At 44.7% G+C, this 17,118-nt stretch overlaps 1 protein-coding gene across 1 annotated transcript; it reads right to left on the reverse strand.

Moving 5' to 3' along the window:
* Positions 1 to 341: 341 nt before the first annotated feature.
* NKX1-2 (NK1 homeobox 2) lies at positions 342 to 4,629 on the reverse strand (the record flags this gene model as incomplete). The annotated part of the gene is given in 3 exon segments (XM_083364893.1): positions 342 to 1,000; positions 4,406 to 4,601; positions 4,603 to 4,629. Coding segments are annotated over 3 exon segments (882 nt in total).
* Between the last annotated feature and the right edge of the window lie 12,489 nt (positions 4,630 to 17,118).

Raw genomic sequence — 17,118 nt, forward strand, 5'->3', positions numbered from 1 at the left:
TTGTAACTTCGAACAGTCGCTAAGTGAACTGTTGTAAGCTGAGGACTACCTGTACTTCATCACTTTTTTCCTTTTTTTTTGGTCATCAAGTTTTTGACACCTTGCTAGGCGACTGGTGGTACTTGGATGTTGCCATATCCTAAAAGTGGTACAATGGGTGAAAAGGTTGAAAAGCCCTGTATTAGAAGAGATGATCTTATGTAAGATGTAGAAAAATCATAACTTGTGGCAGATGTTCCCAGTCTAAGGGACCTTCCAGTTGCACCAACTCTGCTGCAATGAACCTCAGCCATTCCCGTAGGCTGTCAAATTGAGGAAGGCTGATCTGGGATCTGATCCTTCTAGAGGTGAGGGTTATAAAATGGAGTCAGATAAGCAGGGCGAAGGAAGGAAGGGAAGGCCCCCCCTGCTGCTGCTGCAGCCACCAAGGGAAGGGAAGCTGCTGCCGGAAAGAGAAGATTGGCTGAGGTATAAGATGGGAAAGTCTGGTAGGCCAAGGAGCTAGGCCCTGATGGGCTAGGACTGCTACTTCCTGCTGGGTGGGTCACAGCATTGTTGTTTCCTGGTTGCACCAGGCCATCAATTCCAGGGTTTTGTTTCTTCCACTTTGTCCTTCGGTTCTGAAACCAGATTTTGACCTGTGTCTCCGTCAGGCTGAGTGACAGAGCTAGGTTGAGGCGCTCGCACACTGACAGGTATCGTGTAGCCCTGAACTTGTTCTCCAGAGCCACAAGCTGCTCGTATGTAAAGGCTGTCCTGGCTCGCCGAGGCTTGGCACAGTTGGGCTCCACTCGGCGCCGTTTGGACAATTTTGGTGATCCGGGTTCATCCAGATCGGAAGAGGAGGAGGAGGAGGAGGAGGAAGGGAATTCGAGGGAGGGGAACGAAGCAGGTGTCCCCATCATGGTGAGGTGGTTCTTCTGCTGGTCTGGCTCCTCTTGTTCCGATGCCTCCAGAGTGGCTGAATCACTTTCTCCTCTTACTCCATCACTGTTTACATCTACAAAACAGAAAACAGCATTGGTGACAATGACATCAGGAGACTGGCTACCAAACACACCGAGTTCTTGATTGCTCCCGACCGGCCTAACTGTTGCTTTCTGTCTGAAAGCCGAAATGGCAGTCCATGTGTACGTGCAATTCAACATATGCTTCAGATAGGGAGTCTATCCTTTCTTTATTACATTTTCTGAAAGAATATGTGGAACAGGTGGTATACAGATAAGAGAATCAGACACAGTGCAGAAAGATGGATAGACCAGTAGCAAATATGAAATAACATTAAATGAATATATATTTATAATATATTTTTAGAAGGTGATTAGAGTCCTTTCCTAGGATTCGGAAATTTTGAAACATATGCCAGAAGAAGGAGGACATTAACCTGAAGGGTCAATATTAATTATGCTCATCAAAATTTAAGCTTCTGAGCAAACTCGAGATCTGGCCAGTTCCCATACTTAGAAAAAGGAATGAGCAGAGAAATTGCAGTAATGCACCTCCCAGCTTTGTTTGATCTCCCCTCCATCTCTCTCTCTCTCTCTCTCTCTCTCTCTCTCTCTCTCTCTCTCTCTCTCTCTCTCTCTCTCTCTCTCTCAGACTCTCACTCACATACACACACATTCTGTGCTAATGAGACCAAAATTTTAAAGTAAAATACACACAATTCATTTCATTCCAATACCTTTCTATTTACATTATGGGAAGGGAAAGCTGGCTTTAATCCCTATACAGTATTGCTGATTTCAATCAAGTTGCATCAACCTAATCTATTAATTGTATGACATGTAAGTCAGGGAAGGAGTTATCTGAATCTAAATGAAGGACTGCTATCTTTTAAAGCCAATGTACCATCCCATCAAACTTTCTGAAATTCTAGGAGGTGGTCTTTTCCAATCCGAGAAAAGTAAGGAAGCTCAAACTAATTTGAGGAAATTGGGAGCAGATACATTTTTTTTTAAACCATTGTTAGGTACCGATTGTTTAAAATGTTTTAAAAACTGAGCAAAGAGGTTGGATTGTGGGGGGGGGGGAGCGTTTTCCTCCTTGCAAGAAGAAGTGAATCTGGCTCTTAGGGGGGGGGCCCTCCCTCCCTCCCCCTCCCTCTTTTCCATCTCCTTTTTGCTTCCCCGACCTAATAGAGTTTCAGATTTTTGAAGGGGCGGATCGATACATGTCATCTCTTAAAGTTAAGTTTCAATCGAACAATATGAGGATCAGAGCGGGTCGGGAAAGAGATTTGAAGTTGGTACCTGCAAGCTGCGGAAAGGAGATAGGCGGGAGTCGGTAATAGGATATCGATCAAGGGGGGGGGGGAGCGAAGGCATCCTCTCGTGGGGGAGACCACAGGAACAATTATCTGGCTTGTCCTCTGCCGAGCTCGTCCCGATGCCAATCAGCCTCCGAGAGCAGCCTTCGCCCAGCAGCCCCACGGGACGGGACGGGACGGGACGGGGCGGGGATGCTGAGAGGCTCAGCCGGACCGGCTCGGGGCTCGCCCTTCCCCCGCAGTCTCGGAAAGGAGACCGCGGCCTGGGCGGGCCCGGGCTGTGTCGCGTCCCCCGAGATGCAGCGAAGGGCTCTCTCTGCTCCGCAAGGCGAGGCGAGAGCTCTTCTTCGCGGCTGATAAAGCTGGGCGCTCGGCAGCAGCCCAGCCCAGCCCAGCCCAGCCCAGCGAAGTACACCGTAGACCCGGCCTGGGACGCGAAGAGGAACGGGGCGGGGGTGGGTGGGCGGGGTGGGGGGAGAACGAGGCTTTTATAGCTTCCGAGCGGGGCTGATTTTTATTTCAACGCCACGGTTGAATCTCGCTATCTCCTTTCAACTGAAGGGACGCGCACGGTGCCTGGGCAAAAACCTTAAACGCTCTCGCCTTTACAAACAGAGCCATCGAGATCGGCCGGTTCTTATTTAATTTATTACAGAGGGGAGATCTCTCTCTCTCTCTCTCTCTCTCTCTCTCTCTCTCTCTCTCTCTCTCTCTCTCTCTCTCTCTCTCTCTCTCTCTCTCTCTCTCTTCTCTCTCTCTCTCTCTTTTCTCTCTCTCTCTCTCTCTCTTCTCTCTCTCTCTCTCTCTCTTTTCTCTCTCTCTCTCTCTCTCTCTCTCTTTCTCTCTCTCTCTCTTTTCTCTCTCTCTCTCTTTCTCTCTCTCTCTCTTTTCTCTCTCTCTTTTCTCTCTCTCTCTCTCTCTCTCTCTCTCTCTCTCTCTTTTCTCTCTCTCTCTCTTCTCTCTCTCTCTTTTCTCTCTCTCTCTCTCTCTTCTCTCTCTCTCTTTTCTCTCTCTCTCTCTCTTTTCTCTCTCTCTCTCTCTTTTCTCTCTCTCTCCTCTCTCTCTCTTTTCTCTCTCTCTCTCTCTCTTTTCTCTCTCTCTCTCTCTCTCTCTCTCTCTCCCGCCCTCCCCTTAAAGTTTAGCCGCTGCCCGTCGGGAGCCACAGTGTTGTCGAAAAGTCTCCCCCGCTGGATTACCGCGTGGCGTCCCGTCCCGCTGATCATCCTTGAGAACAGCTTCCAGTCTCCCCCCCCCCCGGCCTCTTCCCGCCGCCGCCCCTCCCGCCCTCCCCCGCGCGGTCCACCTTTTCTTAACTTCATCCAAACCCCCGCTCATATTTTCTTACGGAAAAGGCAAGTGAGTAACTCGCCTACTACTGCCCTCGGCTTCTCTCCAACCCGGAGGGCCTCCGGATAGGCGCAGGACTTCAGTTCCTATCACACACACTCTCTCTCTGTCTCTGTCTCTCTCTCTCCCCACCCGCCACCCCAGTCAGCTCTGCTGGCTGCGGAGATGGGGTTGGTAGTCCGGCTTCTCTCCAACCCGGAGGGTCTCCGGATAGTTAGGCGCAGGACTTCAGTTCCTATCACACACACCCTCTCCCGCTCTCTCTCTCTCTCTCCCCACCCGCCACCCCAGTCAGCTCTGCTGGCTGCGGAGATGGGCTTGGTAGTCCGAGGCATTCGAGGGCGCCAGGCTGGGGAAAGGCGACGGTCTAACGATCCAACCAAGAGAATACGCAGAGCGCCTTGCCCCTTTCCAAAGGGCGGCTGAGAAGGGCCGAGGCGGCCGCCTGCGCTCCTACAGCATCTCCATCCAGCAAGGCGGCCGGGCTCGCATCCCCCGCGGCAGCAGTCGCCCTCGTGGGCTCCCGCTGTCAGGAAGCCATCACGGGGAGGCTGACGGCAGTCCCTTAATAGCTCTGAGCCACGAAGGGGTTCGCCCTTTACAGCCTCTGGGGCCTTTGCTAAGGCGCCTTGGGAAGCTGCCGGCCTTGGATGTTCAGGGGACGTTTGAAGCCCGGTTTAAGGCTTGCCAGGGACGAAAAAAACTCCGGGACAGAAAAGGGAAGGGACGGGACAGGGAAGGGAAGTGGGGGGAGGGCAGGGTCAGGGATCTCATTGAAACGGCGCCTACCCTGCGAAGCCTCGACCTGGTTCCTTCGACGCTCGGATTCCCGTTCAACTCTTCCCAAACTTTTCCCTCGCTCTCTCCGCGCCAGCGGCGGGTTCTCCCGTCCCCCAGCCGCCGACGGGCTTTTCCTATTGAATTTCTGCGGATCCAGGATGTCGAGGATGGAGAAGGAGATTTTCGAAGGGAGAGGGGGGCCCTTTGGCCCCGCTGTCCGGACAATCCGGCATTCCCCTGCCGAAGAAGTCTGCGCTAGCCCAGGGCGCCCGGCTGGATTCCGGGCAGGAGGCTTGGCCATAAGAGGCGGGGGTCGCCTTCGGGTGAGGCCGGCGAGCCTGGACTTGGCAGATGCTCGTCTAAGGAAGGAGGGAAAGCTCTGTCCAGGGAAAAGGGGGGGGGTGAGAAGGAGGGGCGGAGGAGGAGGAGGGTCCACCCTGGACAAGGCAACGGAGCTGCGATTGGAGGCAGGGGGGCTGTCTGCCGAATAGCGTCGTTAATGGTAGTAGGTGATTATTATTATTATTTCACTTGTCTGCCCAAGCTCGTGGAGAGAAAAACGCCGGTTTATTGGGGACAGACTGCAGCTATTCCTACCGCCCCCCCCCCGTGCGAAATAGTAACAAAAAGTGTTTCCTTTAAATAAATTATGCTGCTATCCTCTATGGCAGGGGTCGGCAACCTTGGCTCTTTTATGACTCGCGGACTTCAACTCCCAGAATTCCCGAGCCAGCTATGCTGGCTCGGGAATTCTGGGAGTTGAAGTCCGCGAGTCATAAAAGAGCCAAGGTTGCCGACCCCTGCTCTATGGGAACTAAATCCATCTGAAATGCAGCAAGGTTTGTTCCCAGATAGATTACAGTATGTAAAATTCCAGTCCAGTTCAAATCATTTAATTCCCCCCCACCCCCAAAAAAACCCCGTTGATTTCTTTCTCTAGGATAAAGCCAGCTATGCTGGCTCGGGAATTCTGGGAGTTGAAGTCCGCGAGTCATAAAAGAGCCAAGGTTGCCGACCCCTGCTCTATGGGAACTAAATCCATCTGAATGCAGCAAGGTTTGTTCCCAGATAGATTACAGTATGTAAAATTCCAGTCCAGTTCAAATCATTTAATTCCCCCCACCCCCCAAAAAACCCCGTTGATTTCTTTCTCTAGGATAAAGCCAGCTATGCTGGCTCGGGAATTCTGGGAGTTGAAGTCCGCGAGTCATAAAAGAGCCAAGGTTGCCGACCCCTGCTCTATGGGAACTAAATCCATCTGAAATGCAGCAAGGTTTGTTCCCAGATAGATTACAGTATGTAAAATTCCAGTCCAGTTCAAATCGTTTAATTCCCCCCCACCCCCAAAAAAACCCCGTTGATTTCTTTCTCTAGGATAAAGCCAGCTATGCTGGCTCGGGAATTCTGGGAGTTGAAGTCCGCGAGTCATAAAAGAGCCAAGGTTGCCGACCCCTGCTCTATGGGAACTAAATCCATCTGAAATGCAGCAAGGTTTGTTCCCAGATAGATTACAGTATGTAAAATTCCAGTCCAGTTCAAATCGTTTAATTCCCCCCCACCCCCAAAAAAACCCCGTTGATTTCTTTCTCTAGGATAAAGCCAGCTATGCTGGCTCGGGAATTCTGGGAGTTGAAGTCCGCGAGTCATAAAAGAGCCAAGGTTGCCGACCCCTGCTCTATGGGAACTAAATCCATCTGAATGCAGCAAGGTTTGTTCCCAGATAGATTACAGTATGTAAAATTCCAGTCCAGTTCAAATCATTTAATTCCCCCCACCCCCCAAAAAACCCCGTTGATTTCTTTCTCTAGGATAAAGCCAGCTATGCTGGCTCGGGAATTCTGGGAGTTGAAGTCCGCGAGTCATAAAAGAGCCAAGGTTGCCGACCCCTGCTCTATGGGAACTAAATCCATCTGAAATGCAGCAAGGTTTGTTCCCAGATAGATTACAGTATGTAAAATTCCAGTCCAGTTCAAATCGTTTAATTCCCCCCCACCCCCAAAAAAACCCCGTTGATTTCTTTCTCTAGGATAAAGCCAGCTATGCTGGCTCGGGAATTCTGGGAGTTGAAGTCCGCGAGTCATAAAAGAGCCAAGGTTGCCGACCCCTGCTCTATGGGAACTAAATCCATCTGAATGCAGCAAGGTTTGTTCCCAGATAGATTACAGTATGTAAAATTCCAGTCCAGTTCAAATCATTTAATTCCCCCCACCCCCCAAAAAACCCCGTTGATTTCTTTCTCTAGGATAAAGCCAGCTATGCTGGCTCGGGAATTCTGGGAGTTGAAGTCCGCGAGTCATAAAAGAGCCAAGGTTGCCGACCCCTGCTCTATGGGAACTAAATCCATCTGAAATGCAGCAAGGTTTGTTCCCAGATAGATTACAGTATGTAAAATTCCAGTCCAGTTCAAATCGTTTAATTCCCCCCCACCCCCAAAAAAACCCCGTTGATTTCTTTCTCTAGGATAAAGCCAGCTATGCTGGCTCGGGAATTCTGGGAGTTGAAGTCCGCGAGTCATAAAAGAGCCAAGGTTGCCGACCCCTGCTCTATGGGAACTAAATCCATCTGAAATGCAGCAAGGTTTGTTCCCAGATAGATTACAGTATGTAAAATTCCAGTCCAGTTCAAATCGTTTAATTCCCCCCCACCCCCAAAAAAACCCCGTTGATTTCTTTCTCTAGGACAGGGGTGTCAAACTCAATTTCATTGAGGGCCGCATCAGCATTGTGGTTGCCCTCAGGGGGCCGGGTGGGTGTGCCCAGGGTGGGCGTGGCCTACTGGGTAGGCGTGGCTAGAGTCCATATGGCCTACTGGGTGGGCATGGCCAGCTCTACATCGTTCACATCAAGGGTGCCTATGGGGGCCTGGGCAGGAGTGGGACAGATCTGAGGGTCTCTGGCAGAAGGAGGGTCTCTGGGCCAGGGCCAAGGCAGTGGGGGCCGTTCCCTCACTGTTTCCAGGATGGCTTCGCGGGCCACACGAAACCACTTCGCGGGCCGCATCCGGCCCCCGGGCCTTGTGTTTGACATGTCTGCTCTAGGATAAAGCCAGCTATGCTGGCTCGGGAATTCTGGGAGTTGAAGTCCGCGAGTCATAAAAGAGCCAAGGTTGCCGACCCCTGCTCTATGGGAACTAAATCCATCTGAATGCAGCAAGGTTTGTTCCCAGATAGATTACAGTATGTAAAATTCCAGTCCAGTTCAAATCATTTAATTCCCCCCACCCCCAAAAAAACCCCGTTGATTTCTTTCTCTAGGACAGGGGTGTCAAACTCAATTTCATTGAGGGCCGCATCAGCATTGCGGTTGCCCTCAGGGGGCCGGGTAGGTGTGGCCAGGGTGGGCGTGGCCTAATGGGTGGGCGTGGCTACAGTGTGTATGGCCTACTGGGTGGGCGTGGCCAGCTCTACATCGTTCGCATCAAGGGTGCCTATGGGGGCCTGGGCAGGAGTGGGACAGATCTGAGGGTCTCTGGCAGAAGGAGGGTCTCTGGGCCAGGGCCAAGGCAGTGGGGGCCGTTCCCTCACTGTTTCCAGGATGGCTTCGCGGGCCACACGAAACCACTTCGCGGGCCGCATCCGGCCCCCGGGCCTTGTGTTTGACATGTCTGCTCTAGGATAAAGCCAGCTATGCTGGCTCGGGAATTCTGGGAGTTGAAGTCCGCGAGTCATAAAAGAGCCAAGGTTGCCGACCCCTGCTCTATGGGAACTAAATCCATCTGAATGCAGCAAGGTTTGTTCCCAGATAGATTACAGTATGTAAAATTCCAGTCCAGTTCAAATCATTTAATTCCCCCCACCCCCCAAAAAACCCCGTTGATTTCTTTCTCTAGGATAAAGCCAGCTATGCTGGCTCGGGAATTCTGGGAGTTGAAGTCCGCGAGTCATAAAAGAGCCAAGGTTGCCGACCCCTGCTCTATGGGAACTAAATCCATCTGAAATGCAGCAAGGTTTGTTCCCAGATAGATTACAGTATGTAAAATTCCAGTCCAGTTCAAATCGTTTAATTCCCCCCCACCCCCAAAAAAACCCCGTTGATTTCTTTCTCTAGGATAAAGCCAGCTATGCTGGCTCGGGAATTCTGGGAGTTGAAGTCCGCGAGTCATAAAAGAGCCAAGGTTGCCGACCCCTGCTCTATGGGAACTAAATCCATCTGAAATGCAGCAAGGTTTGTTCCCAGATAGATTACAGTATGTAAAATTCCAGTCCAGTTCAAATCATTAATTCCCCCCACCCAAAAAAAAAAACCCCGTTGATTTCTTTCTCCAGGATAAAGCAGGAGTGATGGAGTTTTAACCTGAGCTAAGTACTGTCGGGTTGTGAACAAAGACAAGCGCTTTGAGTTATTTGGTTTCTAAGAGTTTCACAGGGGGTGTAGAATACAGCATGTAAAATGGCAAGAAAAAGCTTGTCGGGGCACTCAGCATTTTATGTGAATTCACTTAATCATGAGATGAAACAACTAAATGTATACAAGGCGTCCTCGACGTACGACCACAGTTGAGCCCAAGATTTCTGTTGCTAAGTGAAACATTGGTTAAGTGTGTTTTGCCCCATTTGGCCATCTTTCTTGCCACAGTTGTTAAGTGAATCACTGCAGTTGTTAAATTAGTAACACGGCTGTTAAGTGAATCTGGCTTCCTGACTGACTTGGCTTGCCAGAGAAGGTTGCAAAAGGGAGGGCACATGACGCCGGGACACTGCAACCGTCATAAATGTGAGTCAGTTGTCAAGCATCCAAATGTAAATCACATGACCATGGGGATGATGCAACCGTCATAAGTGTGAAAAATGGTCATAAGTCAATTTGTTGTAGCTTCAAACAGTCACTAAGTGACCTGTTGTAAGTTGAGGTCTCTCCAATTAGTCAGATTATTACTTATAATAAGAGCATTGGTGGAGCAGTGGGCTAATGCCTCCTTAAGTAACACCAGCTGCCTGCAATTAGTGCAGGTTCGCATCCCACCAGGCTCAAGGTTGACTCAGCCTTCCATCCTTCCGAGGTAGGTAAAATGAGGACCCAGATTGTTGGGGGCAATTAAGCTGACTTTGTAATAATGCCGCTTGGGGGACTGTGTGTGAAAGCCCTAATAAGCAGGCATATACATAGAATGAAGGCTATTGCTAAGCACATTGATTTGTGCTTAGATTGTAAGCCGCCCTGAGTCTTCGGAGAAGGGCGGGATATAAATGGGATTTAAGACTTATCCAGAAGCTGCAATGTTATACTCTTATAGGAGCAAGCCCAGCAGAAATTGAGAACAGTTGTTTCTTGCTCCAAAATTAACATGCAGAAGTCCAAGCTGTATTCCCTAGGATGCTTCCAAGTGAGGCTTTTGCATGCAATTTGCTTTATCTTGTTCACTAAGGTCCAGGGGCGATCTTGCCTTCCTCTCTTTTTCCCCCACCTGTTTTTCTTCTTAATTAAAAAAGAGAGAGTAAGGCAGACAATAAATTACTACATTTACAGCTTAAGGCTGTAAACTTTAAGATATGTGCACTTCAACTCCCAAAATGCCCCAGCCAGCCATGCTGATTGAAGGGAGCTGGGAGCTGAAGTTCACAAATCTTAAAGTTTCCAAGGCTGAGAAACACAGTAGGACAATGTGTGAATCCAGCCAATTGCTACCATCATTTCCTTGATAGCACTAGAATTCCTGTCCCTTGGGTAAGAGAATAATAGCCACTCTTTTTCTCAGGACATACCAGTAAGAGTGGCACACTAAACTATTTCAAGATTATTTTTTTTTAAAATTAAAGCACTTGTTTAAGGTAGGCAACATGTCATAGATGAACAAGGTTTTAGTTAGGCAACACACAAGAAAAATCTAAGCTATATAATTTTTAAGGGCCCTCTGTCAGTGGGCAGTTTGAGACTTTAAATTGATTTTTCAAAGGGATGGTAAAAAATACCTGCATACTGAAACTTTAAAACAAGATTTTTTAAAAAAAAAATTGCAGTACACATCTGTGAATATACATTGATAATGGTTTGTCAGTTTCAGGTGAATATTAGATCTGCTTCCACTATAATCTTTGAAGTGATGTGAGGGGGAAAAATGGTCTGGCTTGTGCCTCATAGGGCTGTCAAATATACACATGGATACAGGCCTATATGATGTTTTTTATAGCTAAACATCTAAATGTAGCCTGACATAATTTGATTCTGGAAAACTGTTTCCTATACTAGAATTCCATGCTTAAGTTATTTTGCGGGGCATTTCAAAAAGGTGTTTTTTTTTTTAAAAAAAAATTACATTTAAACCAGTGCCAGTTCTACAGATCACAGCCTCCATTAGGAAGTGAGGAACTTGTGGCCCTTCCTACACCTCTCTACACATCTATTCTATGAAGTAAATCCCACAGAAATTAGTGTCTCACTGAATTTCTATCATTTTAAGGCAGGAAATATACTCATGCTGACTGTAGCCTAAGACTAGGGCTTTTTTTAAAGAAAAGGACCAATTCATCCTAAAGGAAAACATATATGCATACACAAAATATAACCATTAAAATCAGTGCAAGGTATGCATTTTGATCTGTAAAACGAAAAGAGGAACTTTCTAACTAGTTCTTGAAAAGAGAACCATTTTCCTACCTAGACCATATTGGCTCCTGCTATTGCTCAATTATTTATAAGTCCTTGATGAAAGAAAATTATCTTTTCATATACTTTGGAAAGGAAAGCAAATAAATTGGCCATTATTCTACATAGTAAGTGGTGCACCAATTTCTTCAGTCATTCATTCCATGTTAATTGATGCTGAGTTTAATGGAGGCATTGTTAGGGACATATCCTACTGTTGATAGTGAAGATTTATTTAGAGTCAATCTTCCTCTTGGTTTTCCAAAAGGTTACTGCCTGCCTCTTGTCTAACAACCAATTTACAATAAAAAAGAGAAGTCATTTCAAAAGTGTGGTAGAACAGCTTCAGCACTATTTTTTTTTTTGCAAAGGCAGATGTAAGCTGTAGTTGGGAGATCTTGGTGGGCTGACACATTCAGAATTTGAAAGAAAAAAAAAGGAATTTCAAAGCACTCCTCTGATCTAGAGAAACAACTAAGGAACATGAAAATCTCTTGCATTATCTCCACCCACCCACATCACCCATTACAATGCAATGTCATAATGTGGTACTGGCAGCCCAAGCTTGCTCATTTTTTCAAAAAGTAGATTAGAAGGTTTTCAGAACTTAAAATGTTCCATCCAAAAATAGCAATGGGAGGCTAATAACTTCTCTCTCCTTCACCAAGGGACAATAGAGCATTGTTAGCATTGTTAGCAGATATGGAATAGATTTAGGAGAAAATTACCATAGTGGAGCTTTAGGTTTATCAACTCTCATCTGATAAGACATTGAAGAGAAGATATTCCTTCAGTTCCTACCTTCTTCAAACTGTAAAATGGTTTGTTGCTTCTGGCATTGTATAATGTGTGAATCCAACTAAATTCCTCTCCTTTCTTATGCTGGCTCTTTTCCAAACACTGTATGTTTGGAAATAATGTTTTATTTAGGACATTTTGTCCCATTATTAGAGCATGGCAAATATTTACAGAAGCATGACAAACTTGTGGTGACCGAAAAAAACATTCCGCAGATCCTGAGTTTAGCTAAATGTGACCCATTATAGTCATGTGGCTTTCATTATAATTGATAAATGTTCTGAATGTTCCCAATTTTTTCAGTGTGGTGGTTGTATTTTATAACATCCTTTGCAATTAGAAGTTGTAGAAATTTTAGAATGCACGTTCATCAAATTATCACTAATACGTTTGCTGAAAATATGGAATACACAAAAGAACTCAGTGTATTGAATCTTTTCTTCTTTTTTTGGCCACAGGGTCTTGTGAATGGTATCTTATTACATATTTTGGGCACTTTAGGGAATATTGCAGGTATTAGAGGCAAAACTCTAATAAATTTAGCAGATGTTGATGGGAGGAGGGCAGGAGCAGCTGGCCTCTCAAAAGAGTATGCCACATTCATTCCTATTATTATGTAAATTATACAGATACCCCCTACATATTCTGATGTTTTACTTTCAAAGAAACTAGCCTTTGGTCCCCATAAAATAGGGATGGGAAAACATCAGCTTTTCTTCTTTGTTTAAAAAGAAAGAAAGATGAGATCCACTGAGCGGAGCCTATTGAACAGGGATCATATTTTTAAAACTCTGACCCCAAGAATTTCTTTTGACTATCAGTACTAAACTGATATCATAGTCCTTCCACCTGAAAAAGTATTCCTGAAAACATCCAGAAATCAGTTGCTAAGTTCTGTAATCACTATGCATACCGGTACATTGCGTGTTATTGCATTAAATCCATTAGGATCAGATTTGAAACATGGTGTGAATCTATCCAAAATAACTCTATTTAACGAACAATGAAGGGAACAAATCAGCTAATATGACATGTGTATTTACCACTGTGCAACCTCGCCCAATAGTATTTATTCAGTAAGCACTGATCAAGCACACTTGATTAGTGCATCTGCCCTTTTTAAAATTTCAGATTGGTTCTGTGTATGCTTATATATGTCTAAGGCCACTGAAATTAATGTTTTAGGAAGGTTGCTTAATATCTCAATGTTAGTAGTGTACGAGGAAATAATTTTGCTTAAAAAATAAATGAAGTACTTCAATAGGTAGGAAATTTATTTTATTTTATTTATTTTGGAAGATCTATATATCTGCCTACTCACTCACGCAGACTCTAGGTGGCTTATAGAAAATAAAAACAATGTAGAAGGAATAAAAATAATAATAATTATTTATTATAATAACAATAAAAATAATAACCCCCCTACCTACCCCCTCGGCAACAACACACACTTATATCAGCCATTTAATGGGCTCCATCCCACTCTGAATTACCCAGGCCCACTGGCAAAGCCACATTTTCAGGACCTTCCAAAACAGTGTCAGAGTGGGGGGACAGACTAATTCCAGAGGGAGGGAGCCACCACTGAGAAGACCCTTCTTCTGGGTCCTGCAAGATCTACCTCCCTATGGGACCTGCAACATTCCTTGCCTCTCTCCTCTAGTGGGACTGGTGGATGTGACTGGCAAGAAACGGTCCCTCAGATAACCTGGTCCCAACCCTTGAAGGGCTTTAAAGGTGACAACTAGCACCTTGAATTGCACCAGGAAGCAAATCGGCAACCAATGCAGCTCCTGCAGGAGAAGTGACACATGTGCACACCGAGGTCTGCACAAAACCACGTGAGCCGCTGCAGTTTGAACCACCTGAAGCTTCTGGATGTTTTTCAAGGGCATTCCCATGCGTATTGCAACAGTCTCGGAAATGCTTTCTCAGTGAAGACCAAGTATTTCAACTGACTTCTTTGCTGATACATGAATATTATTACTGATGCAATCATTTCATACTTTTTTTAACTCAAGCGCATTTGTTAGAGGAAGTTGATGTACTCTAACAAGGGGCGGAATTTTGATTGTGCACATGCAACCACCATCTTGCCCTTTTAGCTCATCCTGCAGAACCCCCTTACTTACTACTATATGTTTACACTAGCAAGATGCAAATTTCAGATTCAATTCTACTATTAATACTGAGAGTGCCAAACCAAAATACATGTTTATTTGTTCCAATTTGAAGTTCTTTGTAAAAACAAGATAATGTTTTCCTTTTTTTCTTTTAACAATTTGTAAGTGTTTATGTAATTTTTATATTTTGTAAATCCTTGATGTACTTTCCCCTTTTTCTTCTTTCTTTTTTGTTTTGCTCCTTGCAACTTTTAGAAAGAGATATAAAATAATGAACAATAGTCCTTATTTGGCATTCCCTAAAACAGGCACAAAAAAAGAAGGGGGAATGCATGATGTATCTTGTAAAACAGAAACAAAAGCAAATAACTGTAATGAAAGATGAGCAGGGCAAGGGAAAAAAAGCCAACCTAAGAAGGATACATCCTGTATCTCAATGGGCACTAGGTATAGTAATGATTTACTGAAAAATGATTTCAGGAAATGACATAAATATTGTCTGTATGGGAATAATCACACGAGCCATTATTTATCTGGTAATACATCCTAATCTTTTTTCCCTGAGGTAGATTCTATCACTATTAATCTTAAGAAGTACCTTACATGGCAGTAGATCCCATTGAAATGAATTATAGTATTGCTAAGGATGCGAATAGCTATGCTTTTATTATGGCAACATCTAAAGATAAAAGCTGTACATATTTACCTAAGAACATGACCCATTTAATCAATTAATTGATGACCTATTTTGATTAAACTCATCTGGAATTATAGAGGAAATATATATCTATGGATACTTTCTGGAAAAAAGTGAAAAACCTGCAACTTTGTCATACAAGGTAAACATATCAGAAAACTGGTCTAAATAATAGTACACCCAAAATCTAGATAACACAGGTACAAAATTCTATACAAAACTTATCTGTACAATTCTATGAGTCCAAAAAATGTTAGGCACCAAATATAACTGATTGCTCTGCAAATTAACTATGTCTCTTTGTATTTCAGAATGCTCCTACGACATCACGTTCATTTAAAAATGAGATACATACCCATTTGTCTGGATCTGCCTTTCTTTCACAATACTACCTATTCTATTATATATATTATTACGATAAAAAAGTATGGCAATATGTTCATCCCAGAATATGTTCCAGTGAATATATGAAAGTTATTGATTAGATTTTAATACAGTATAATCTATGGAATTTTTGTAGGACCAATTTTGGGCTAAAGGGCTTCATAAAATATAGTCAGGTCACCAGCATGCAGGCACACATTGGCAAACCCTGGGTTGTTTTGCTTTTCAGCTCAGGCAGACATTAAGATTCTGTTGTAGTACTCTTTAAATTGCTTTGATGCTAGGTAGGTGTCAACCCTGACCTGTCCTGACGGCAAGTGATGGCTCTTACAAGCTCCGGATCAATATTCATAGCGGGTGTCTTGAACTGATAACACTATCCAAGACAATATCCCATATCAGTGTAGACAGCTGAGATATTGTACCATTAGTGGTGTTGTTTTAAATAACCTGATCCATTTCACAGTCTGTATAATGAATTTTACCATTTAGATACTATCTTTAAGAAGAAGTGACTTGAAGCAGTGAACAAATCAATGATTCAAAGACTCCTTGGCTTTTCTTAAAGTAGACTGTAATTCCAACACAGCCTTTACATATTTTCAAATTGCAGCATGGCAGTTATTGTTCTAGTAATAAATAAATATCTGCACTTTACCAACAGTGAAAAAAAATCCCATTATCTTATAAGTTTGAACATACATGATTAAACCTTTCTTGTAGCTGTTCAAGATATGGCTCACTCTACTTTTTTCTTTCAGTGACAAATTAATTAGGTATTAAGTTATTTGTATAAATGGAGGTCTGTATCAGTTGAGAAAATCCACTTGCAGCCTAATTAAGACCACCATCCTATGCATAGTTATAGCAGAAAGACTCCCTCAGTATGGCAGAGTTTACTTTAAGGCAAAGACACATGGGTTTGATTCATTTTGTCTGGATCCCTTCTTTTACTTAAGTTTGATTAAGTGACATGTAAATCCAGCCGACGTTTGGGATACTGTAAACATTGAGCAATATTGTAATTTGTTTTGTAATTTGTTTTGACTTAGCCCATATAATATATAAACTATGACTAAAGGCTCAGGATTCAATAAATCATTAATAAATGATTGCTTAGCATGATGTATAACCTACCCAGCATGGTACTTGTAATCTAAGTGGGCTTGCAAAATTGCAAAAACAAAGACCATACAAGATTGCCAAAATGTCACCCATCTAAGAGTGACATTTGGGGTTTATTGCAGATGTTGTGTGAAACAGATATAAAGTTACTGACACTTAAGGCAGGACAGGTTGAGAAAGTGTTATTTCTCACCTTTGTTAGCCCAGCAGGTAAGACAGAACAGTTAGTTCTGAGGTATGGACCAATCTTACATTAGGCACAAACTGGGTTTGCACATTACACAAGCCATATTGTCACTGTGAAGCATATCTATGGAGATTCTCAGTCATCCAGGTCATGGTTGTCACAAGGTGCTTTTTTGAAAAGGCAACTGGACTTTCTTTGTTTTTTCCTTGAAGACGTTTTGCTTCTCATCCAAGAGGCTTCAGAACCGAAGAAGCTTCTTGGATGAGGTGAAATATTTTCGAGGAAAAAACTAAGTCCGGTTGCCTTTTGAAAAACCACCTTTGGGATGCTGCAAAGCATGATTTCAGCCTAAGCGTATTTGGGTCCAGCTTACTCAACAAACCATGGTTATAACAAACTCTGGTTTGGCACACTGTTTTAACCAAAAACTGTTATTTTATGTTTGGCTCACATGGTGGACATCATGGCTGGTAAGGAGTAGCGCCTCGGCTTCACTTACAATCCATTTATTTGGTGGTCCGTTTCTGCTTCTCTTTGGCCGATGGCCAGAGAAAGCAGCTGTCGGCGGGCTTCGGCTCCCTTGCGATCCGCCGCCCAAGGGTGAATGCGCAACGGGACTGAGGCCGTTGCAGCTTGCGGGAAGAAGCCCGGCCTCTGGGACAGATCTCTCCCCCCCCTCTCCTTTGCAGCGGTGCGCAAGAGAGGGCAGTGGCGTAGCGTGGGTTGTCAGCACCCGGGGCAAGGCAAGTAATTTGCGCCCCCCTAACCGCACTGCACGCCTAGCACCCCCCCCTCCACAGTGGGCGGCGACCCGGCAGCTCGGATCG

This window comes from Vipera ursinii, assembly GCF_947247035.1.
Source record: "Vipera ursinii genome assembly, chromosome: 5".
NCBI lineage: Eukaryota > Metazoa > Chordata > Lepidosauria > Squamata > Viperidae > Vipera > Vipera ursinii.